The sequence below is a fragment of the Argiope bruennichi genome, chromosome 1 (assembly GCF_947563725.1).
Source record: "Argiope bruennichi chromosome 1, qqArgBrue1.1, whole genome shotgun sequence".
NCBI lineage: Eukaryota > Metazoa > Arthropoda > Arachnida > Araneae > Araneidae > Argiope > Argiope bruennichi.
The window spans coordinates 93,460,148-93,486,234 of record NC_079151.1 but is presented as its reverse complement, the minus strand read 5'-3'; the positions used below and the strand labels follow the sequence as shown (position 1 = coordinate 93,486,234).

General features: G+C 28.9%; 1 protein-coding gene across 1 annotated transcript in view; it reads right to left on the bottom strand.

Moving 5' to 3' along the window:
• Positions 1 to 3,131: 3,131 nt before the first annotated feature.
• Positions 3,132 to 26,087, bottom strand: part of LOC129973620 (short stature homeobox protein 2-like) — an 82,962-nt gene continuing 60,006 nt past the window's right edge. The window contains exons 3-4 of the mRNA XM_056087507.1: positions 18,031 to 18,088; positions 3,132 to 4,081 (exon numbers count right to left, since the gene is read on the bottom strand). Of these exons, the coding sequence (XP_055943482.1) occupies positions 3,684 to 4,081; positions 18,031 to 18,088 (456 nt within the window). The 3' untranslated portion in view covers positions 3,132 to 3,683. The remainder of the gene's footprint in view (positions 4,082 to 18,030; positions 18,089 to 26,087) is intronic.

Below are 26,087 nucleotides of genomic sequence, written 5' to 3'. Positions count from 1 at the left end.
TATACGGTTTTTATAAACCCCCTGGAGAGGGGGAAAAAATAAAGAATTGCAGCTAGTATGAAATCAGATCTCCTCTGTGAAATTTTCAGTTCCACGTTGTTATGTTCACTTGATAATTCTTTTCCCTTTTAAATGAGAGCAAGTGAAGCATTTGTTTCTAAGCTTTAAATGATTTGAAGCTCTAAATTTCCCCTTCATTAGTTGCATTGGTTGGGCTTTCAAATTACAATACAATTATAAGCGAAATTTCTGCATTAATAAAATGTTCTCCAATTAGATGCCATCTTTGTTAGAGGCAAAAAGCAAAATTTCACTAAATAATCATTTAATTTTGTAGAATTGAAATTCTGTGTACTGCCACATTTTGTGAATTAACGCTTGCAAAAATAGTTGGTTTTGGCCGTAGTGCGCATTTGCTGTATTCTGCAACTAACAAAGGATTGAGATACTAATTAGAATATTGTTACATTAGATATTGAATTAGAATATCGTGTCATACATAAATTGTAATAATATTTTTATAAAAGAAACATACATATATTTATAAACAACACACTTTTATTTCACATATTATTGCATCTAAAATGTTATAGCATAAACAATGTTCATATATTAATTCACCGCTATTTTACATGCTTAAAGCAATATATATTTCGAACCAATTATTAGATGATGTAACATATTAAAATCAACACTGAAGATTATATTTTAATTCATTTACATAATATACAAATATCTCTAATGCATTGAAATGCCTGCTTGTTACAGTCAACATAATGTAACGATGTTTAAATATCTATGAAACAGAGTTTGATTTTTTTTCTTAAACTTTAATTAAAATTATGATAAACGATTTCCTTTTTTTTAATTTTATATCACCTAGGATATTCAAAAATTTGATTTGATTCAAAAAATTTGAACTATTGATATTAAATTTACCGTCGTTTTTAATGAAATATAAAATTATGAGTTTTAAAATAACACAAATATGCAATTATAACCAATAACCAACAAATCATAATAAAAGTAAACTGGACTTCTGGTACAGTATTAAATAAAATTAGAATTGAAGAATGTATTGGGTTTTTTTTACAACATAATTTTTTAGCTAGTTCCACTTTCTTCTCTTGGAAGGTAAGATGAACGCACATAAAAATGGGAATATTCTTGTGATCTTTCCTTTGTAAATAAATACAAATAATCTTCCAGACACTTAAAAAAATGAAATCAGAAGATTTTGATGAATTCATTCGTTTACACACATATAAAAGTAATTGCAAAATATTAAATTCCGCTGTATTATTTGAAAGAAAATAAATAATTTTCTTGAACTATTAGTGACTTTTCTAAATGGTTATTCATCTACAATTGAATTTGAATTGCTGAAAATGATACAGAGACGAGTGTATATGTGTCCTGTCTAAATCTTCTGTTGAATTTAATTTGCCTCCTGTTTGCAATTGCTTTTTAAATTTTGTAGAATTAATTCCTAGAATAAAATCTGAGTTGCCACTGGATATTTTACATTTCATCATCTGTACTTGTTCAAACACAGATGTTAGTATTAACAAAAATAGGATTGAAAAAAAAATGAAAAAAACTTTGAAGGTTGGAAGAAATTATTGTATAAAATTTCATCAAGGTTAGGATTTATAAATACTATTTATACCTATTCACAAATCTCTTTTTAGAAAACTGAGCTTTCATTAAAAAAAAACAACGATTCTCTTATAAGCATCCTTCTTTTATCTGAGAAATTATTATTTAATTAACAGGTTTGTATCTTTAATTATTAAAAAAAATATTCTCAACTTTTTAATAAGATTTTCTTCCTTTCTGAAATATTGAAAACTGAACATAATTCTTCATTTATAAAAAAAAAATTGCAAACAGTATTTTGAAAATATTTAATGACTTGTCATTTCCTTCTGATCCTTAACCTCATATTCGATTACTGCCGTACTCAATGAGTACATCAATGTATCGAATTTTTATATTTTTAATCAGCAGTTAAGTCATTCGTAAATGTTATGACACAAAAATAATTGAAATATATAAACATTTCTCGTGTTTTATGTTTCTCCCTTTGAATCAAAATGATAAAACATTCTAAAAATGGAAAGATGTATTTAATTAGATAGTATCGAAAAATAAAGAAGTTAAAAATGAGATTCTTCTTATACAACAACTTAAACAATAGGAACTCATAAGGAATGCACTCATTAAACATGAATCCATAGTTATAGAAATGCATTGCAAAATGGAAGATGATTTATTCTTTTCTTACCAATGAACAATTTTTCTCGTAAAACTGAATGATGACTTTGAAGTTGAGAATTTTATTCAAGCATATAGCACCTCGCAGCTGAATGGTTAAACGTCATCTGCATTCAAAATAATAAATGTGAATTCCTCCTTTCTCATTTAAAGTGTTATACTAAATTTTCCACGTATAATTACTGAAAGAAATAGAGCAAAATCTATAATCTATGAACACATAAAGCATTTTTCATTTTTAGCAAATCTTTGTAAATAAAAGTATAGAACAGTTTGCTACGAAAATGATTCATTCACTGAAGGACGATTACGTGTAGAATCCATATAATACAGTCAAGTTTCAGATCCAGGAACATATTTAAGTGTTTTTTTTTAACATTATTAGGACCTGAATGGTAAAGCTATGACCTTTTGCGCCCTCTTTGCAGGGAATGTTATTTTATGTCCTATGCTATTGCAGTTTATAGTTCTTAGATTGCTTGCGATTAACAAATTTGCCGCAATAAAAGAACCGAAGGACAATAAAAAAATAGTATTTTTCCACATGCAGGAGTTAGAGAACAAGTACTTGAATTTTCTCTTCACACCTCAAATAGTAAGATTGCTCTAGAACATATAACTGATATTTATTTCTTCTTTTTAATATGACTTATATCAATGAATTAATGATGAATGATTGTTATGTCATTATAATAAACAAAATGTAGAAAGAAAGATTTCTTTTCTTGCATTTTTTAAAATTAAAACAACTGCTAAGAAAAATATTGAAATGCTTTTGAGAAAGATATCATATTCTTCAACTCACAGATACAGATGGTTAGTTTTTAATTTTTTTTTATTTATATAGTCCGCATGCTTACTTTTCATAAAGCAAGAGCTTTTTCCCTTGTAAATGCGAGCATTAGCTAGTTTGTAGCCACCTGTTTTGCTTGCAGCTGCTATATTATATTAGGGACAAGTTACAATTCCTGTCTGTAAAGAAACACCACACTTCCTACGAAGCTAATTATTTTCCCTTTGATTATTTCTCAGTGGCCGTGAAATTGTCTCACATACATATAATGCATTTGATTCCGAAGAAGACCATTATCAAGGCAACAATCTGAACTGCCCTCTATTCACATAGGGATTCAAAATGAACTTCTTAGTAGTCTGGACAGTCCCACTTCCTGTTTTGAATGTCATTATTCGTGTTTGATGGAAACTTTTCAAATTCGGTCCTTTTCCATATTATTTCCATTATCAGCCAGTCCTGTTTTTAACAAAACATCATTTAGACTCAAGAATAGTTAAAACATATAGTCTTCGAGGTGTCTTTTAGGTCTATGCTTAACCATCAGAATCCTCGGTTATATCTACAGACATCTTTGGTAACTTTACTCTATCAAATGGTTATTTGAGTTTCTTTACAATCCGAGAGCAGCTGCATGTTTCTGAGCTTTCAACCTCAGATCCGCAATGCTAGAATTCTTATTGTTCAACCTCTCGGCTGCCATCAAGGCTGATAAGCTGAAGGGATGTGTTGGTGTAGGATAGAACAAGAAACTATGATGAGGTGTAGGAGCACTAGATGCGGGACCTGTCGTAGCACCGCTTCCCGTTGTCGTGTTGGCAACTGCTGCCGCTGCAGCAGCAGCTGCATAGTGTTGTGCAGCTGCGAGGAATGCCGGATCGGCGTAAGGTAGGTAATGGGCACCTGGTACAAGATAGCGTTCCTGTGGTAATCGAGCCATGGCACTGGAAACATTGATGTATGGTGCTATTCTAGAAGACTCAATAGGCGTGCTGGTTGCCATCATGAGATCTGAAGAAAGAGAATTTGGTCCAACTGCAAAAAACAAATGAAAAGGAAAATTAATGGAAGTATTATTTTTTTCGAAATTATGTCTGTAAGATTGCTTTGTTACATTACAAAAAGATGGAACAATTACTACTGTATAAAAACCTTCCATCTTCCATTTATTTACAGATGCCAATTATCTACGCGACTTCAATATATTTTGCGAATGTGAAAATAATCCTAGTAAATATTTGATCAAATTAATATGATGCTGTATTAAAAAATTTCAAACGTTTCTAAGAAAAATCAAGATAATAAATTTTTATAATTTCGAAAGTCCCTATTTTTTTTAAATGTACCATAAGAGAGTTTCCCAGACATATCTAAACATATAGAATAAATAAAATGGCTGTAGCCTCAATGACAAGAAGACGGAAACTAAGGTTAGACTAAGGTTATGGCTATCACCGACCACGGTACGTTCAGTCATGGAAGTGGGATTAAATCCACCTCACAACTTTAAAGCATCCACCTGGGTAGGGAGAACATACCACCACCTGTTCACTCTCTAAATCTATAAAGAATCCTCGGTGTGTCCTTTTAAAGGTATGTAGCAATTATAAAATACAATTAATTAAAATTTATAGTAATTTTTAAGAACAAATTTTGAAGAGATTTCATACATCTTAATTCGAAGTAACCGCTAACCCAAATTCAATGCAATGCAAAACAAAGTTTCAAGCAAAAAAAAAAAAAATAAATAAATAAATAAACTAGTAAAAATTTTGTAAATTAGACATTTCTTATTTCAATTCCATCTTTTATTGCTTTTCCTAACATTTATGAAGAAATCTTCATCGTAAAGAGGATTTTCAAACCATACTATCGAACCTTTATAAAGGATTGGAGTAATGTATTTTTCATTAAGAAGCAATAATAATAATAATAATTAATAAAAGAGAAGATTGGTAAAACAATCTTATATGTATTTGGTGCGGGATTTCCCTCTATTTAAAATTTAAAACTGCAAAAAAAAAAAAAAAAAAAATCTGTTTTTACACTTTTGTCGAGGCTTATGATTTCGTTCGCATGGCCAAATCAATCCTGAATATTTTAAGTAAAGGTAATTAGATTTTAAGCGTATCTAAGACTAAAAGCCCATGCTACTTAAAGATTTATTGGTGTTACATTTTTACTTTAAATTTTAAGCATAGATGTTAAGTAATTTTTAGGAAAGATCAAATTTACTTGAGAAAAAGAAGTAATTTTTAAAACGCATAAAATTCCAATTTATCACTCCTCATTCATTATAATACGAGATTTATACGCATACGCATACATATCACTTATTCTGTATTTGTTTTTTTGACATTAATAGTTTTGTAAAACTATTATTGCTGTGCTTATCATTTCATATTTTGCTTTATTATCCAAAAACATTATGGTTTTACCTCTTAAATTTATATTATTCAAATTTGGTACGTGAAATAAAAATATTAAGAATATATAAGCATTTAAATGTAAGAAAATTTTCATATGTTAATGTTTTGAAGCCTTTAAACCATGTGTGCTACAAAACACTATCTGCAAAATAAAGCGTGCATTACTTTTTTCATTCGTTTTTGTGCCTCACTCTAAATTCCTCTTCCAAATTGGTGACGACTTCAAACTCCCTTTTAAACGGCATCGTCCAGTAAATAATACTGAAAACTCAAGCCTTTTATCCTTATCGAATAAGAAAAGGAATGCAAGAATCACACAAATACAAAGGCAAGTAAGGGAGATAAAAAGAAATACAAAAATAGGGCCCAAAGACAACTGAATTACATGCAACGGGGAGGGGGACAAAATTCCTTGGACAACGCGATCTCACATTCACAATGACTGTAATGCTGATAGATGGTAACACAACCCAGCAGACAGCAAAAACAACCAGTCTGTCCGGTTCGCAAATCGAAGCTGGCCAAAAGGGACAGAATCCTCTCTACGAGTGGACAATCTAATTTGGCCAGCCGAATTGCTTAGGACCAGGGCGCTACTCTGCAAAATTTCCTAGTTAAATGGGACACTGACAGAGATGTTTATGTAACTAGCATTGGCAGCCATATCCCCGGGTCCCCTTTAAGTTAAGATAAATTGGTGGATCGTTTTCCCTTTCTTAGGGATTCTTACCCTCCCCTTTTCCTATTTTGGGGGTTGTGAGGGGCTTGGAGCCAATGTTTTTTTCTTTCTTCGGATTTTTTGTTTTTGTCTACTCTGTCCGTTTTTGTGCAAGTGTCTTTTGATGTCAGTGGATATGTAATTGTTAGAACTGCGCACATGAGCTTTCCATCTTTTTCCAATAGATTTTCATAAAAGGGGTTGGCTGCAAATTTAAAATTAAATTCTATTTTATCAAAAATATCATGCTTAAATTAGCTTTCAACCTTTTTGAAATTTAATTTTTAAATGAAAAGTTGATTTTTTTCCTTTGATTTTTTTAAAAATAAAAAATTCATCTTCTCAGGGGAAAAAAGCTAAATTTTTCAACTGCCTGGCGTAATGATAATGACGTACGTTGTTCTTATCAAAATTAGGTTTTAAATTCCAAAGTGATACTAATGTTTATTTTTATGAAATTCTTTGAATTTTCATTCATTAAATTTTTTCTATCTAAATCTAAATGGCTACTAGATTACATTTAGTGATGCTTTGCATAATTAGATATCAAATGTAAAACGCTTTGTTCTATAAAATGAGCCTTTATTCAAATAAGGTGGTAATTTAATTAAGACACATTAAAGGTTTTATCATCGAATGGTGCTTCCAGTTGCTGAAAACTAATAGTATCATTCGATTACAATGAAGCTGAAAACATGAAGCATTGAAAATATCGCAGATTTACTCAGACACAAGTAAAGAATATTTGAATATATTTTCGTAATTTTCCTATTAAGACCGATTTTTAAAATATTTCTTTATTACCTAAAAAATGCTTATTGAATTTCTAGAAAAAAAAGACCGTCTTAAAAATATTGCATTATTACCTAAGAAATATTTATTGAAAGTATTAGATGCAAATATTCAAAAGTTACCAGAGTAATCATTCAAGTTCCATTATTGATAGTATTTTTAATGTTTTCAATTCTGTTTAAATCTTGGGTTTTCAGAAAACACTTATATTATGTAATTTATTTCCAATAATCATAATTAGCCTCATTCTCCTAAAAATAAATCTTTAATAATGACTAATAAGTTAAATCGATTTTTAATGCTATTATTCTGAATTTGAAATCTTAAAGGAACGGGAGGAAAAATAATCTGATATCACCACCATTTCACTAACAAATTGTGCCATTTCGAAATAAATAAACAAATTTTTTGTATATGTTTTTTAGGAAAGTGAAAAGAGAGGATTTTATAAAAGAAAGTTGATTCTGCAAATATCTAAATTTATTTCTTCTACTGAAAATCAGTTATCATATTAACGAAAGATATTAAAAATATCAAAAGAACCTCTGACAAATTTTAATATATAGATATAAGTTTTTATTTATTCTTTTATTATCATGTGTGAACATGATGTTGTTTTGATTAGGGGGTTTTGAAGTTCGAAATCGCATAGGCAATGAATAAAGCATAAATGGCAATTTTCATCATCATCTTTTAATCGCATATATTTTTTTACCTGCTTTTAACAGTATTGCATTATTATTATGTATGTTTTTTTTGACAGTAGATGCGTTTTTAAAAAGGTTGACCTGCTTTTACCAGTATTACTTTATTATTACGTATGCTTCTTAGACAGCAGATGCGTTTTTAAAAAGTTGACATAGAACTATGACATCAAAGCTGTTTATATATATATATATATATATATATAAAGAGAGAGAGAGAGAGAGAGAGGGATAGAGAAGTCTCGCGATTATTTCAAACCAGTTTAAACTGGTTAATGACTTAAATTAATTAAGACAAATAATGACTTTAAAAATAATAATGTTCTCACGTGATAACTTGAAATTTGTGATCGTAGATTTAATTTTAATTTTATTTATTATTTTATTATCATTGTTGTGTGAATTTAATTTATGAGTTTTCAAATCAAACTGATGCATTTGTTTCCAATTAATCTCTGAAATGTCAGGAATTCAATCCAAATTTAAATTCAACTTTTATCACATTTTTAAATTTATCTGTTGAAATTAAGTTATTCGCAAATGATGTAATTAGATATAAAAATATAGAATATGTTTTTATATCCAATTTGCCTTTCATTTCTTCTCATGATATTCACTTAAATATGGCATTGAGTTAGAAAATGTCTTCACTTCGATGTATGTAAAAAAAAAGAAAAAAGTTGAGATTACTGTAGATATTAAAAAGTTTCAATTCATGACTGCATGTTCAATGATAATCATGCTACAATAAATCGGAGAATTGATACAACAAGACAAATCAAGCCTCTAATTCATAAAAATAAAATCAAGCGAACTCCTAAATAAAGCGAAATCAATCAATTAATCGATTCAAAATTCTAGAATTATTAAATTCATTCACATAAATTGCTTGGATAATAAAAAGGAAAAAAAGGGAAGAAACTTGTTGAAAACATTTGAAATAGTCGAAAATTTGGAAGCATGCTAAATATTATCCATGGAGCAAAAATTTTGACGAATGTTGGTATGTGGTCAGTTTTTTTTAATCTACATATTATTGTTAGAATATGCAGAGCATGGCTGTAAAATATAGAGAAGTATAGCTGAAAAATTACAAGTGAAATTCTCTATCTGGAATTTTTTTATCCTTTAGCAGAAAAATATGTAAAATATTCATTTCTGTGAATTTCAAATATGAATTTTATGTCCAACTTCTGTATTGCATGAAGTAAAAAAGTTTGATCTTTTATCCGTAGTTTTATTTAATAATTGCACAAAGGTCATTACCAATGGGTAAAATTAACTTTCAAAAAGATGGCAGATTCCAGTACTTGTAATATGAACAGAGAATATTTTCCAGCAATTTGCTCTCTTCCTAAAATACAATTCGAATGGTTCTAATCCTAGGCCATCGGTCGACAAATAGGTTCTTTTAGATTGCGAACCCTTCCCGGGGAATCACTTAACTTCCGGAGACATCTCCGGATCGGGAAAAACCGGAGTAGAGTTTTGTCAGCAGTTCTCAGAAAGAGCTTACATTTCATTTCAGTCTCACTCTTTCACTTTGGCCGTGTCACTTCTGGGGCGGGCCCTGATTTTTCCATGTCTGGCAGGGTGAGGAGGGCCTTCCAGCACAAAATAGATCGACACACTAATGAAATAAAGATTGCAGCGTCGCAGCCCATTCCGTTTATTCATTCTATTCTCGCTTCGATACTCAGAATCACCCTTTCAGATTAGATTTCAGGCTCTCAGGCAGAATGAATGGACGCAGATAGAATGGGTGCAGATCTTTTTCTATGGATGTATCCTCAGTTATATTATAAAGCTATACCTCCGCGAAATTTAAAAAATGCTTCATCAAAATGTGATTTTTATTTATGTGTTTTGCAGTCATTGTACAACAAATCATTGAAATCAGTACTGTTTGTATCTTAATATAATTTATGGACAGTATACAATGTTAATGTCAGGAAAATCGAGCTTCGCTTGGCATTTTTTGGTTTGTTTGTTTTTGCTTTAGAAAAATAGTGTTTTTTTTTTGGGGGGGGAGAAAATATTTAGATAGGAATCACATACTAATTACATATGATTTTTTTCCGATCCCATCGTATCTCACATCAGTCAGCGCAATCTCACAAAATTTTGAGGTACCAGTAGGTTATCTTTCTATGGTAACAATGCAAGTACCACAAAAATTTAAGAGATGGCGCTATATGTCATTGTCAGTGTCAGAGCAGATAGAAAATGGCTCTAATAGTTAGTTATAAAAAAATGTGTGTGTGTTTGTGTAAAATCATGTTTTTTTTGGGGTGGGACACCTTTATAGCAAACTTAAAAAGCAAAAGCTTAATCAAATATAAAATTTGATCCAAACCGTTAGAGATATTTCCAGTATATATATAAATGTGTGTGTGTGTGTGTGTGCGTCTGTGTGTGTGTGTGAGAGAGAGAGAGAGAGAGAGAGAGAGAGAGATAATTTCTCGTTTAAAGTTGCATGATATAAGATAAGCAAAATCTAATTAAATTGCAAACGTGGTATTAAACAAACAGAAAAATGCATGGGAGTTCGAAGCCCTAACCACTACTACTCCATCTCTGATGCACTTTTGCAGGTCTTTTTTTTGCTACATGTCAATGATTAGTTATAAAAGTTAATTTTTTTTTTTTTTTTTTTGCGCATATAAAACCGCATTCTTTTTCAAGAAAGATATCTATATAGATAAAATTAAAAAGTGAAACCTTATTTAAATATAAAATTTGATCCAAATCGTTTGAGCCGTTTCTGAGATACACGAAATAAATTTATATACAGGAATTGCTCGTTTAAAATTATAAAATTATCAATAATTTAACTTTAAATATGAAGCTTTATATAAGATGAAATTTCTCAAAATAGGATACTTTTAACAAGTTTGATTATCATATATATAAACTTAGCAACTGTCTAGAGGTCTTGAAATTTGAGGGGCAACGCGGACTTTTTTTTTTGATGATAATAATATATTTGTGTTATCATCTGATTTACAAAGGTTATGCATTCAAACTTTGATCAATGTTTATTCTTTCTAGAAAAAATGTTAATTCAAATTATATCTTCTAATCATGATACTATCAGAAATAAGGTTCCTATTAACTTTCTCCTGATAACATTTATTGACAAAAATAAAATTGTTTCAACTTTTGAATTCATAACATTTTTTGTAAAATAATAATAAAAAATGTTACCGAAAAATTAAAAAGTTGAGAATTATAACCTTATATTTTTGTCTATAATTCCTAAATTAAAAAAGACTTAAGTTAAAATATAATGATAATGTTTTATATGAATTGTTGTTATAGTTCTAAGTTATTGTTATAGAAATGAAAACAAAACAAGTTTCTATACTATAAAACTTTCTGTATAATGATACAGATAATTGATTTTCAAAAGATTTTCTTGTTTATTTTTTCAATATATGAGAAAAAATAAACTAATCGACTTTGTATTTTTTCTATAGTTTTATAAATTATATTTTAAAATGAGAAACTTGGAAAATCCTTGTCATGTAATTTCCTAGCGTATTAAAATATGCTGTTAATAGTTTTATTAATTGAACTTATCTTCTTAATTAGAATAAGTAAAATAATAATTACAATTTATTATATTAATATGACCAAAGATATATTTGATATTTTGGGTTATAATATTACTTTTAATATTAGATTAAAAATTATTAAAGTTATATTTATTATTTTGGATTTCGTTAATATTTTGGACACTAGCAATATAATTACCTGTATTAATATACCCAATGATAGTTCTTGGCGCAGTAGAGTCAATTTTATGGTTCTTGCATCATATAAAACTAAGGCAATGATATTCTGCTTATGATAACATGAAATTATCAAGTTAATACATCAATCAAAAGATGGATATTTATACTTCCATAACATTTTATTTTCAACTGGTTTTAAAGTTGTTATAAAAAAGTATTTTTTTCAAAAAAAAAATTACATTTTGTATTCTTACCAATTTTAAAAACAATCTTAATAAGAGGATGCAAATTATCTATTTTTGCTGACACAATTCAACCAAAATCATAGAACAAAATAAAAATTAATTACTTGAGAATATTATTATTATATAAATAATATTTATGTTCTCAAGAAATTTATATAATATTATCTCGTTTAATTGCTATTTTATTATTTATAATAATATAAATAAAGGTGTTCTCGTGTCTAAAAAAATAGTATTCCAATTAATAAGTTTATCAATAGTGTTCTCATTTAATTGCTGTTATATTATTTTTATAATATAACACAGATTAAACAATAATGTTATTTTAAAGAAAAAATATAAGGATTCCATTTCGTTCTTTCAAATATTTTATTGTCTTTGCTAAAAACTTATCTAGCTTATATTGCTTTTATTATCTTTGAAAACTGACATTAATTTGACTCCAGCCGTTTTTTAAAACAACATGAGAAAAATAACAAATTTCGGTTTTAAACGTCGTCAAATTTAAAATTGATTTAATCGGTTTGTCACAGCAATTTAAAGCAACTGATTATTGTTTTTATAGATGGAAAGTCTATATTATCTATCAAATACTGAAATGTGAGCATTAACCTGAATCTTTAATCAAATGTGTATCTTCTTTCATAAAAGGACAAAGGATCAAGTTGATTTACTACAATTTTTACAGTGTTATAGATAAGATATATCAACAAATAATAATAAATGACCAATAATAAATAATGAATAAATGTACCACCAAAATGGGGCAAATTTCACCTTTACTCTAACTTTAGCCCAACATACGAAAAAAAATTGTAAGTGCTATGTCTAGCCAATAGGCAATGATTATAACGATTACTCAAATATATCACTTTTTTTCTCCTTGATTAACCTTGAGATTAATTCTGATGAGATGCGATATTATCGATTGTTAAAACTTCTATGAATTCTAACACTAGCTTAAGCTATGGCAATCAATTAAATGTTGAATTTTCAAGAAATGGCCTAAATGACTCTAATTCAAGGTAGCATTTTCTGAAAAATTTAAAAATTAAAAAAAAATACTTAAATTTTTTTAATATAATTTTTTAGTTTATAATATAAATAAATATCTTTCAATTAATATGCTAATAATAATGTTTCGATTAACTACCTATTACATCAGTTTTTAATTTGTTTTGCAACTGTTATTTTCTTTTCCTTTTAAATAAGCATGAAAAATGGGACAAAATCCCCTCTATTGACTGTTGCCTTTTCTCTCTTGTATGCCAATAGCATTTATGAATTAGTTTTAACATAATTATTCCGAAATCGTTAATTCTAACTTAAATCAAATTTAAAATTTAAAAGTTATTTGAAATTTAAAATGCTTGTAGAAAGCGAAAGTAGAAAAAATTTCAGAGTCTGAGATTATACCAAATAAAAGAAAAAAAATTCAATAAACTTTTAAAAAATCGCTTTATTTCGAACTTTGAAAAAAAAGTATATCTTTGTTTCATTTATAATTTTATCGCAAAAAACAATATTTCGGAAATTAAATGATAGTTTAACTAACGATGCATATGCATGCTGTTAGATGATGAAGCAATATCTTGGAAATCATTCGCAAGAATTTGATGCAATGACAAAAAGTAAATCAAAATTCGGCAACTCTGAAAATCGTCTGCAAGTAACAAAAATTCGAAGCGACGCCATTTTGATATGAAAGCGTTGAAGCAAAATGGGACGTGAAAATAACGTATGCTTCGAGTAATGCCTTTTAAAGCGCACGGTACGCTGAGTGCTTATGGGTGCTTCCTTATATTTTTCACACAAAAAGAATTTTTCTGTATGTGTGCTTTATTTTTGCATATATGTATCTGCTCCGAATATTTTCCATTTAATGTTTTCTTTTCAAAAATAGGGGGAAACGTAGCTAATGTAAACTCTCCTTCTGAGAAGCAAGTTGGCATATAGGAGAAGTGATGTAAGTACTTATACTTTAAGTATATATATTTTTTCTTGTATTACAGTTACAGTTATCGCTATAGTATGAAAATACCATAATCCATTTTATTCCACGGTAATATATGAAGACGCAGTTAGCTTTCTTATATAATATTTATGTTTTAAAATTAACATTTTTTTATATGAAGTATTTGCTAATAGAAGAAAAGAACTGTTGATTATAACGTAAAATAAAAAGCATTAAGCATGAGAGTCAATTACTTTTTTGGAGCAAAAGCAAATTTACTGTTCTGTTCATTACTGCCAATTTGTATATTTACTTTTCATTAATGGAATTTTAAATAAAATAAAATTCTTGTATTGATTCTTGTATTGATTATACTAAATAACTTTTAAATTTGTTTTTTTTAAGTATATGCTATTGAAGTGCATTTCTAGAAATTAGAATTTTTGCAATAAATCATGTTCTTCCCTGAATTTTTAGTCTTGCCTATAATTCTGTTTAAAATATTAATTATTAAATTTTTAAGAAAATCTCGAGTTTTTCATTAACGTAAAACATCTTTAAACTTTAAATAAACTTTAAAATTCTTTCTTTTTTTTCAAGTGTTTCCAAAATTATTTGTTAAGATAATATTTGTATAAAAATGCGAATTATATAAATTTGCAATTTATATAAATATTTTATTTTATTTGAAAATTATTAATTATTTATTTTATTGAAAAATTATTAATTATTTATTTTATAGAAAGATTCATTTATATAAAAATGCAGCGATAAAATATGACGAATGTACAAACAATGCTTTTTTTTCTTCTAAATATGTAATTTAAAAGATATTATCTAATTCTAAAATAATGAAACTAATTATTTCATTTCATTTTAAAATTTTAAGAAATTTGCATGTAACACTTACAAGTCAACTAATTCCACACAAAATTAACTCATTCTAACAATGAAATATCGCAATTATCCTGTCACACAATAAAGATAAACAAATTCTACTATAAATAATCAGAACCCATTTATTTGTAATTTTTAAGATTTTCATACTGATATCAATAATCAATCTCTCCTTAGTTTTAAATAATTCATTTTAATAACTCATTTGGCAAAATTTACATTAAGAGTGCACTTGTACAAATGCATCGATATTATCAATCAAGGATATTTTCAAAGATGGATATTATTAATTCAATTTTTATAAGAAAAAAATGTTTTATGGACCAAGTTAATTCAAGTTATATGTAGTTCTCAGAATGAAGGATAAATTTATTTGAATTATAAAGGTACAAATGTTTATACATATAATTATTTTATCTATAAATAAAATAGTTTCAATTGACATCATCATTTTATTGAAACAGTCGAGTTTCAGATCAAAGAAACCCCATATTTATGTTCATAATTCTTTTGAAATAATACTAATTTATTATTATCAAGAGAAATAATTATTTCATATGTTGAATCCGTCAATATTTAATCCATAATCATTATTTATGCGAATCATAGAATTTCAAACTTAAAAAGAAATGAACTTATATTCGTGTACTAAAACATTTCGACACAAACCACTTTTATTCTGAAAACGGAATACAACAGGAAAAGGCATATGCTAGGCGTCGACCATACTTCACTTTTGCAAAAGAAACGCAATACGAACACTTGAAAGCCCCCTTCCAAAAACAAACAACAAAAGCACGCACACCCCCTATTTGCATACACTCGGGGGCGTATTCCCCTCCCTTTAGTTGTGGAGGCATCTTCGAAACAAAGAAAGAAACGATGGCTGGTTGCCCAATAAACACTTTGGTTTTCAATAAAAAGCAATTCTCGGTGAAATAAGAATTCTTCCTTTTCTCGGGCAAAACAAAAGAGAAAGGAATTTGCAAGAACCAAACGGCATGAAACGTTCTTAAAGATTGCTTTTAAAGGGGTGCAGAGGAAGGAATACTTATCCAGATTCGTATTCCTGAAAGGCGCTCTATCCATATATTTTTGCCTTATTTTACACTTATTCGGTTATTTATTTGTACGAAGCGCAACTTTCTTGAACACATATGCGCTTTTGCCTTTCTTTTTTTTTTTCCCATCCTTCTATCTTTTTAGTCCTGTTCTTTCTAACGGAAAGAGCATCGTATGTAAATTTGCCGCCAAAGGTGGAAGGTTTTCAAGCCTATTACATTTTGGCGCCGTATGGCTGTGATTGCCGTATTTCATTCAAAAAGAAAAACTCACCCCATTCAGGCAATGAGTATTTAAATGGAAGCATTTAATCCTTCAGAATAAACAAATGGTATCTATTTACCAAAATAAGTAGAACAGCCGGACAGGGTGTTTTTCGGATAGAAATAATGATGCTAATAATGTACAGTAAAGAATTATTATAAAAAAGTAGTTTTAGATTAAATAGGTATATATTAAATGGAATCTTTTTACTTTCGTATTTTGTTTCATACAAATTTTAAAAGATTGGACTTGAGAAAAATTACACCTTTAGAAATCATTTAATACTTTCAGGCTTCTATAATTTAGTATAGTTGATTCCATTCTAAAATAAGAACTCTGCAAGATAAAACACATAAATTGTCTTATTTATTTATTGCTTGAAAAAGAACTAATGATGCTAATAAAGAATAACAAGAATTAGTATATAAACACAGTTTTTCTATTACTTTCTGTTAATCTATGCTATATTATTATACAAATATTATGTAAGTATTATTTAATAATTGTTTGTCTTACTTTATTAGCATCATTTATTTCAGAGATTAAATGGATTCACATCAATAGAAAATCCATGCTTATACATTTTGCTTCATAGACAGTTAATATTTCTAGAAATGAAAGTTAATATTTCTAGAAATATAAACTTTATAATTATATTAAAGTTAATATTTCTAGTCATGAAAGTTAATATTTCTAGAAATAATGCAATATGTTGTAACTTCAATAATACAGACGTGAATAATTCTGTAATATAGAACAATAAGATAGTCATTTTTTTGGGGAAAGAATTAACGATGCTATTAAAGTATACAAAAAAATTATTATTTTGGCAGTTTTTGATTAAATGTAGTTATTTCAATATAATATTTTTTTTCAATGCATAATCTAAAAGTTTAAATTTAAAAATTCTAGAAATTCAGGAAAAAAATTTATATATTCAGACTTTAATGATATACTGCTTTGTCATTGCGTTTGCAATATAAAAGTAACAAGTTTATCGCACACGTTTAGAAATAATCTTGTACTATAATCAAATTATTTAATAATAAAATAATCAAATTATAATTATTGTAATTATAAGATAAATTATTGTGCAGGATACCTTATAATATGTTACAAAAAAAAAAGAGAATAAATAACTTTTAGTAATCATAAGAAATAGGAAATTAAAAAGAAAAAAGAAGTAAAAAAATATTACTACTCAAAAATTTATCTTTCTTTATAAGCAAGTAAGTTTTTAAAAATCATTACTCATATTTATTTTCAAATAAATGAATATCGGTAAATACAAAAAAATTTCATTTTCCAGATATCAACCTCTGTATCTTTGAATTGATTTAATTTCCCATATAGATTCCACATACTAATTGGGACATTTATTTTTATTCCATTTCCTATAATAATATAAAGAACGCTTGAGAAATTGAGACTTTATTAAGTGATTTGAATGACGTCATTGTTTCGCTTTATTTCGGATTTAAACACTAAAAACTCAAGAATCCGATGCATATTTCAGTTAAGTTGTTATAGCGCAAGAGGTTAAAGTGTCAATTTTGCAAAAGTTTTTGATTATTAAAAGTCAAGAAGCTGGAGAATATATAGATTAAAAATCAGAATTCTGCGAAATTTCTATTAAATTAAAAAAAAATACATCTTTTATACATCTGAAAATACATCTGAATATACGATGCAGTTATATATTTTTGTTGTTATCATTTTCAATTGTTGCAATTCATATTGTTTCAATTTTCAAAAAATAGCCTACAATGTGCAATTTCTTGTTAGCCTTAAAGTATAATAGCAAAAAATCTACAATTTCATTATTTGCATATTTTTTTGAAAATGAATTAACATTATATCTTTTAAATCCTCTTAATTTCAACTTAATTAAATTAAATTAATCATGATTAAATTTACAGAAGTATTTAATTGTTACTTGTTATTAAGAAAAAAATGTACAATATTTTTTGTCAAATGACCAAATATAACTTCATTGAAATATGTTTTACATTTTCGCTCGTCTGCACTGTTGTAGCATTTATTTTTTATAACTAAAAAAAGCCTTTGTTTTCCAACTAAAAAAGAATATGAATTGAAAATTAAAAATTCCTCTAGAGAATTATTACTTTAATGAAGTAAAAATAATTTCTAAACTTACTTTTTTGCATCTGACTTTCATGCTTCCGACATTTTGCTCTTCGATTTTGAAACCACACCTGAAAATAGAAATAAATTTTAATGATTTGAAACGTGAAATGTTTTCATTATTTTAAATGAATGAATTTATTATTAAATATGAATTTATATTAAATACGAATTAATATTAAAAGTGAACCTCATTTAATATTATTCATATATTAAGTATGAATTTATATTACCTTATATAAATTTATTATTAAATATTTGCAACTAGACGAATAAAGTATGAAAATACTAGAAAAAGGAACCTCAGATTTATTTCAAATGCGACTAAAATATTCTATTAAAAAAAATTTCTTTATTAAATTCACGTCTTCAACTATGACTACTTTTTCAATTTTGGATAATAAAAATAATTTATTAGCATGAATTTATATGAATGCATATTCAATTAATCTAAGACGAATCAAGAAAATACGTTATACTCATTAAATGTTAAATTACTACTATACAATACAGGATATCCAAGTACGCGTATAAGGTGTCCATTCTTATCGCGCTCTAAAAGCTAGATATGTTCTTCCAATTGGAAAAATGCCTTAATAGATTATAGTTTTGTATGAGTAAATAAATATATTACTAAAAGTTACGAAGTTAGAATTTGTTATACAATTTAGCTTAGTTATATTGAAGTTCCGTTTTGAAGTAACACTAAGGCTATTTTGAAACTTGTAACCTTGAATCGCGATCAGAAGATGAGGACGACACTTGAGCAGGCAATCCGCTTCCTGAAGATGGTAGGCTTAATGATCACCAGACCCACTTATATGGCAGTTCATCGAGAGAGTCAGGTTTTGAAACCGGAACTTCTAACCGACATCGAGAATTTTCCACCAAGCCACCATGGTCCAATTTTTGTACAGTACCTTGATTCTATAAGTCATATTTACTACAAAATTTTTGGCATAATAACATTTCAAACAATAAAATTACACAAGAAATTTGACTGAAATTTAAAATTTGAATACTGCTATGTTAACAGATTTCAAATCCCTTCACTGTAAAGTAGTGTGGGATTCACAATAAATCCCCCAATCAACAAAAAAGACTTCTACATGACAGTCGTTAAATTGATTAAAAAAATAATAAAGTTCAAAACTTCATAACTTTTTTTTTCACAATTTCTATTTGACTATTTCTTGTCGCAGAAGAGTGGGGCTATTTTTTTTATTTAAATATAATAATATATTTAAAATGTTTTGATAAATCTGTCAAATCTGACGGAAAAAATTATATGACAATATAAATCAAAATAATCGGAAAAGTTTCTGTTTATTCACTAAAAAAATTGGAATGTTCATTCAGAAAACGTACGTGCCCTTTTGGAAATAAATGAAAATGATTACTAAGAACAAGGAAGCAGTATACACTACACATCTTGAATAAAATTAACATACAGCTGCCGTGTGACTCATCTGTGAGTCACAAGTACAATTTAATTAGTTCACACCTGCAGTCTAATGTGATAATCCCTTCATTGTTACGGATCTTGCTCATTTAATTAGATAGATGATCCGAATCAACCACCTAAATCATAGCAACCAATATGTTAATAAGTTAATTTATTATAGATTAATTAGAGTTAATTTTCTAATATTTATTAATTCTAAAAATATTTTTTTAGATTAAAATCATTTTTAATTATTTTATTTTTAATTTGATATAATATTAATATTCAAATAAGCCTTCAACAATAAAAAATTTAATAATCGTTTATAAAACAATATGTTTCAAAGGGCTATATAAATACGGTGAACAGGGGCATAAATAATTGTACTTTTTTGATAAATATAAAGTTATATTTCAATCATTTATAATTTATCGCTTTAAAATCTACTCCTTCCAATGATTTCGTCAATTCATTCAAAAACATTTATAGGAATAAAAATATGTTATCAAAAATCCGCTGTGGAAAAAAAAATGCCAGTTCCGTAATCAATAAATGTATGGTAGTTAATTAGCAGCCTTTCACAGTAATTAAATAATTATTTACCATCATTATTTAATAAATATATTCATTATGAAATAATTAAAACGAAAGAGAATTTTTTTGAAAAACAAATACTGGATATTGTATATAAATTTCTGCACGCGTCTTCGTATTGCCTGTATGCTCTTTATTTTTGAGTAAAACTCTTTATTCTCTCTTCTTCCGTAATTTATCCCTCCTTAAAAATGTTCGCAGCTAGCTTGACGTCAAATGTTCATTTCGCTCTCGCAGAACCAGCTCAAGCTCCATAAACGCGTGAAATATTTCAAACACGATTTTCGCCCATTCTTCATACAGCCGAAGCAAACAAACGCTTAAATAATGAAAAAGAAAAGGTCGCGTTCATTCTATAAATTTATCGCAGGCCCATCCCCCCTATCTCTCGCTCTCACAAAAGACTACACTCGTGCAAAATTTTGATTTAAACGCCAGTTATGAAACTGTGACCGCATCGAACCCCCTTCCACCCCAATCCCCCACCCCACCATTATCCCTCATTGAATTACTAAATGCCGTGTTGTTATTGGACGAGAAATGCTAAATCATCTCCACGTGACAATGAAGCGCGCATCCGCGGCGCCGGAGTGAGCACCGGGAGCGCAAAGGGGATCCTCAGAGGCAAGAGAGAGAAAGGATGAGGAGGAAACTCTCCTGAAAAGACACTCAAAGGGAGCCTACTTTATTAATGAATTTTCCGGTTGGGCTATTAATCACTGCTTTATCTGGACAGAGGTTCTTAATGACACGAAAAAGACTCAGGGGAACCCCTTTGATGTGGAAAGTACGGAGGGTTGGTCGGAGGGTGGGGGTTGCAAAGAAGAAAAAGAGACACTCTCCCTGGATGAAGTTCGGTCTGAGAGAGGGGGGTGGGGGTGGAAGGGAGCCTCTGTTCTTTCATCAGCTTGATTGCATTAAGGCGAGCCACTTATAGCTGATAAATTCAATCTTGTTAAACGGCAATTTAGTAATGAATGGATGGGACCGGAAACTGACGCGAATTATGTAAATCCCTTGATAGTCCGGTCGAGGGCCTAATTGAATAGCGTTATACCCTTATGTGACCGCCGCTCGGTCGTTTGGACCATCCTTGCCCCCACCTACCTCCCGGACTTGATATCCGGGCCTTTTGTTCATTAGGGTTAGCAATAGGGTAGTGTAGCTCTTTACTCCGCAAAGTAAAATAGAGCAATTAATCAGTCAGATTTTTCGACTCGAGTCGGGACCGATCGAAATTTTTCACTGGCCTCGTCGATCGGCGGAGCGCTTTATTGTTGATCACCGTAAAAGAATGTTAGACATTTCATTTCGATTAATAAGCAAACGATGTTAAAGACCGGCTTTGATGAGTTTTGCTCGATTGAGACTGAATTTCTTCCCAGATTCAATTTAGATGCAAATAAAGGAAAGTCAATAAATATAAAATGTTCGTTGTTTTAAAATTGCACATACATTCCCAAGTTTTCAACAAAACCACTCTTTCCGTTGATACATTCTGTATATAATTACATACAATTTGAAACAGGCTTTCAAAATGTCTATTCATTTTCTACCTTAATAAAATAGATATACAGGGTGTTTATAAAGTCCCGGACCCATTTTGATGTTTAATAACTTATAAAATAATAAAGATAGATTTAAATTAATAACATAAATGGTTAAATAGACTCAAAAAGTTTCATGACCCTTGTCAATGAACTTCCACGTGTGCCCACTTCGTCGCACGGAGAATATCAAGTCGATAGTCAATTTCAAACCAGGTAGCGACAAGCATGTCGGCATCCACAGAGCCATTTGCGCACATTATGGCGATTGACAATGCCAGAAACATGAAAGGATGCTTCATCGGAGAACATTATGCTCTTCAGAAAATCAGTAGCATCTTCTATCCTCCTTAGCATATCTGTTGCAAAGGCCATCCTCCTAGGCCTATCGTTCAGTTCCAAAACTTGAACAGTTTGAACTTTTTATGCATGCAGTCTTAATTTTTTCTTAATAACCTTGTACACCGTCGAAATTGGCATATCCAATTCTGTTGCCGCTGATCTCACAGATATTCTAGGATTGTGTAAAAATGTCTCTCTGACACGCTCAACATCAAAATCACTTGTGCAAGGACGTCTGGAACGTTTCTTATCTTCGATACTTTCAATTTCCAGAAAATTCTTTTTCCACCGCAAGATGCTGTTTTTGGATGGAGGATCTTTTTGGTAAATTCTTCTGAAATTTCTCTATGCTTGCACTATCGATTTCATTTCTATGAACCACCATAAAATCTGTGCTTTCTCTTGTGGTGTATGCATTCTCCTTAATATCCGCTCGAATAAAACATCACATGCAAAAGTACTACATAGAACAAACACATCAAAAGTAAACATAACATTGCAATAGTTGCCAAAAACAAAAGAGAGAAAAATGCAATTAATAAGCAGACAATATTTAGAAAAGTACAGATATTTAGACTGGAAAATGAAATTATCTGAAATTAACCACACGCGCAGACGATATTTACAAAAGTAAAAATATTCAAACCTGAAAAGGAAAATATATGAGTTATTTCATCAATAAATGTCACAAGTTTGTTTATATCTTTATTATTTTATGAGTTATTAAACATCAAAATGGGTCCGGGACTTTATAAACACCCTGTATAATAAACACACCTCTATTGTTAACTATTATTATATATATTGAGGGTGTATATGTTTTTTGCTCGTACCATACAAAATACATTCGATTTTTTTTAAAAATAGATTATTTATTCCTTAAGAGCTCATAATTTTTTTATTCTTTTCTTACATAAAAAATTTCCACTAAAGACTTTTGTCCGTTTACTAAAATAATTGCAGAATTAAGAATTTTTTGTGTATTTTTCAGTGGAAGAATGTTAGGATCTATTTCGGAACTTACTATTAGTACCTTTTACTTATTAGTATTAATAAAGAAAACAATTTAATGAAATTAAGGTTTTAAGATTGCTATTGCTGTATTTATGAAATTAGTTATGAAGAAGAAGCAATGTGTTAAGCCTATGGTTGTACTTACTACGTCAAAAATGGGAATTTTAACCTCAGAACCTATCGTATATAGGTCGATTAACTAAGTTTGACTAAGAGCGATTGAATCAATTTTCTCAAAAATGTCCACGATAAGAGCATATGAATAAAAGTCTTGAAAGGAAAATGTTTAATTTAAATTCAATCAGTTTATCATCAAAGTGTTTAGAAAAGTAACAATTCCTGAAATTTTTTTTCATACTCAAAATTTGACACAGAAATATAACGAATTAGCTAAAGGCTTTATATTATATTTGAAAGAGAACTTAATGCTCTGCAACACAATGTATTTTAATTTTTTTATTTTATTGATTTTTTTATATTTTCTGGCTATTGAAATGAAATGCCTAATGAGCAAAAACGAGCATTATCGATGCCATCATTTAATCAAAATATTCAGACTGATATAACTGTTGATAAAATTTGTGCCGGAAAAAGATTTAGCCTCTTTTGAATTCCGAGCTTCAAATATGACATAATTTTAACCTCAAAAATTTATTACACAAGTTGATTAATAGAACTCGATCAAGAACTATTGAACCAATTTTCTCAAGGAATTCGCCTCCAAATGAAAACAGGGAGCACACAGAATGTTCAAAGATAAATTTTTAAAAAATCGTCGAACAGTAGTCAAAATTCAGAAACGGAACTTATGTGCTAGACTTTAAAGAAAAATAATACAAATCAAGGCTTCACAAACACCTCAGTTTGATCGTTCGAAATTACTCAACACGTGATCATAAAAAAGTTATCTTCATCGCATTATCACTGTTTGATGAAGAATGCTGTCTGTACATCAAAATGTAGCGACTAAAAGATTGGCACAGCTTCACAAATTAGGGGCATCTGCAAGGAAAACGTAATCCTCATCTTTGAAAAACCATGTTGTTTGTGAGGGGACAAGAAAGGCTTAATACGGACTTGCTTGATCCTACCAAATCAACGAATATAGAGAACTGCATTCAACTGTTGCGCCGAACTTAACGAAACAATTCAGTGTTAAGGATCTAAAAAAAAAAAAGTTGCATTGCTGGTAATGAAGAATGCTGCTTTTACATCAATATGAAGCAACGAAAAAAATGGCAAGGTCTCAAAAATGAGATGTATCTGCGAGGAAAATGTAATCCTCGTCTTTGGAAGACTATGTTGTTTGTGATGGGACTAGAAAGCTTAGCTTAATATGGCTTAAGCTTAATATGGGCTTGCTTGATCCCATGAAAACAATCAATGCAGAACTCTGCATTCAGCAACTGCGTCGAACTCAACGAAGCAATTCGGTGAAAAAGATCTAAAAGAAGAAATGGCTTTATTGACAATGAAGAATGTTGCTTTTTCATCAATATGAAGCAACGAAAAGAATGGCACAACCTGAACAAATAAGCGATTTCACAAGTAAAAAAGACTGCTACCTTGAAATACAGTTGTGTGTATGGTATGAATAAAGAGTCTTATTTTTATTAGTTGCTTCAACTCAACAAAACAGTCACCGCTGAACTCTGCATTTAATAAGTACACTGATTTAACTGAGGAATTCCTCGAAAAAGACATTCTTCTTCAACATGATAATATCTGTCCTTACAATGCGAATGTAAACAAAATCGTGATTGAAGATCCGTATGGGAAATATATGCCTTTGTCTTCATATTTTCAAAATGTATTCTTTTGGGAGGAGGGTAGACACCTCAAAACTGGGAATAAGGTGCCTCCCTATAAATTAGTGGGTTCTCGTTTCATGGAATATATAACAATGATGGTGTGGTTGTTATGGCTGTTTTCCAATGAAGGATCGTACTGCTTACAATAGAAGTTAGTGCATGAGCCGGTGATGTTTAAACTGATTTGTAACTGATTTTAATATATGTGCTATTATTACAACATTCCTTCTTTTAGATACAACGGCTGGTTAAGTGTCAGGACAGGAGGAATAGTATCCAGACATAGCGCCATTGGATTTTTATCTCTTTAATCGCTTTCGGAAGCTTTCTGTGATTAATCGTTCAATAATATACATGAATTGAGGTCTTAATTGGACAAATTATTTGAATCGAGTTTCTGTTATTAAGACTATAAAATTATTAAATGAAGGGAGGAAGACTTAAATACCAATAGACAGCATATTATTGATTTTTTGCTGCAATTTTTATCTTTGTTTCTTTGGTAAATTAAAAAAAAGAAAGACAGAAAAAGAAAACGCTCGTGAATATTACTGAACATATTATAAGCCATATGCGTGTCTGAGCGCAGATATCAGTTTTGAAATAGATTAAAGAATTTTTTAAAAATGCAATATCTGTCAAATACTTGCTGAATGAATTTACATTTAAAAAATGTTCTTTTAAGCTATTCACTTAGTAAAAGTATGTAGTAATTTTGCAAATAAGTTTTGGAAACCGTTGAGGGAAAATTATTTTTTAGGTTGTAGTTTTGTTTAATTTTTTCAATACTCTGACGGGATATATATATATATATATATATATATATATATATATATATATATATATATATTTCAAGCCGGTCATAAATTCCAAATGCACAAAGTATCGCAAATTTTTAGTAGAATTCTTACTAATCTTGCTAAAATATTTCGGATATTTTTTCCAGAAATTTTCATTATTAAAGGATATAACATTTTGCTTTTTTAAATATTTGTCAAAATAAAATTTCAGATTCTTTATAACAAACGATAGTTTTAAAATAGAAAATGAACATCAGCCTTCTTAAAATATGAATAATTCTGAAACTTGTAAGAAACATTTTTTTAAAAAATATATTTCACGCTTTAAGTTTAAAAATTAGTAAAACATTTCTTGAATAAACATATAAAGAAGGATACACAAAACAATTAAGTAGAATTGGAACAACTTATTTTATTGAGATATATCGGATATAGTTTCCTTTTTACCATTTAGAGATTGATATAAATCAAATGTTACAAATTAGTAGAAATGTCTCCAGCTTTGCGTTTACATGCTA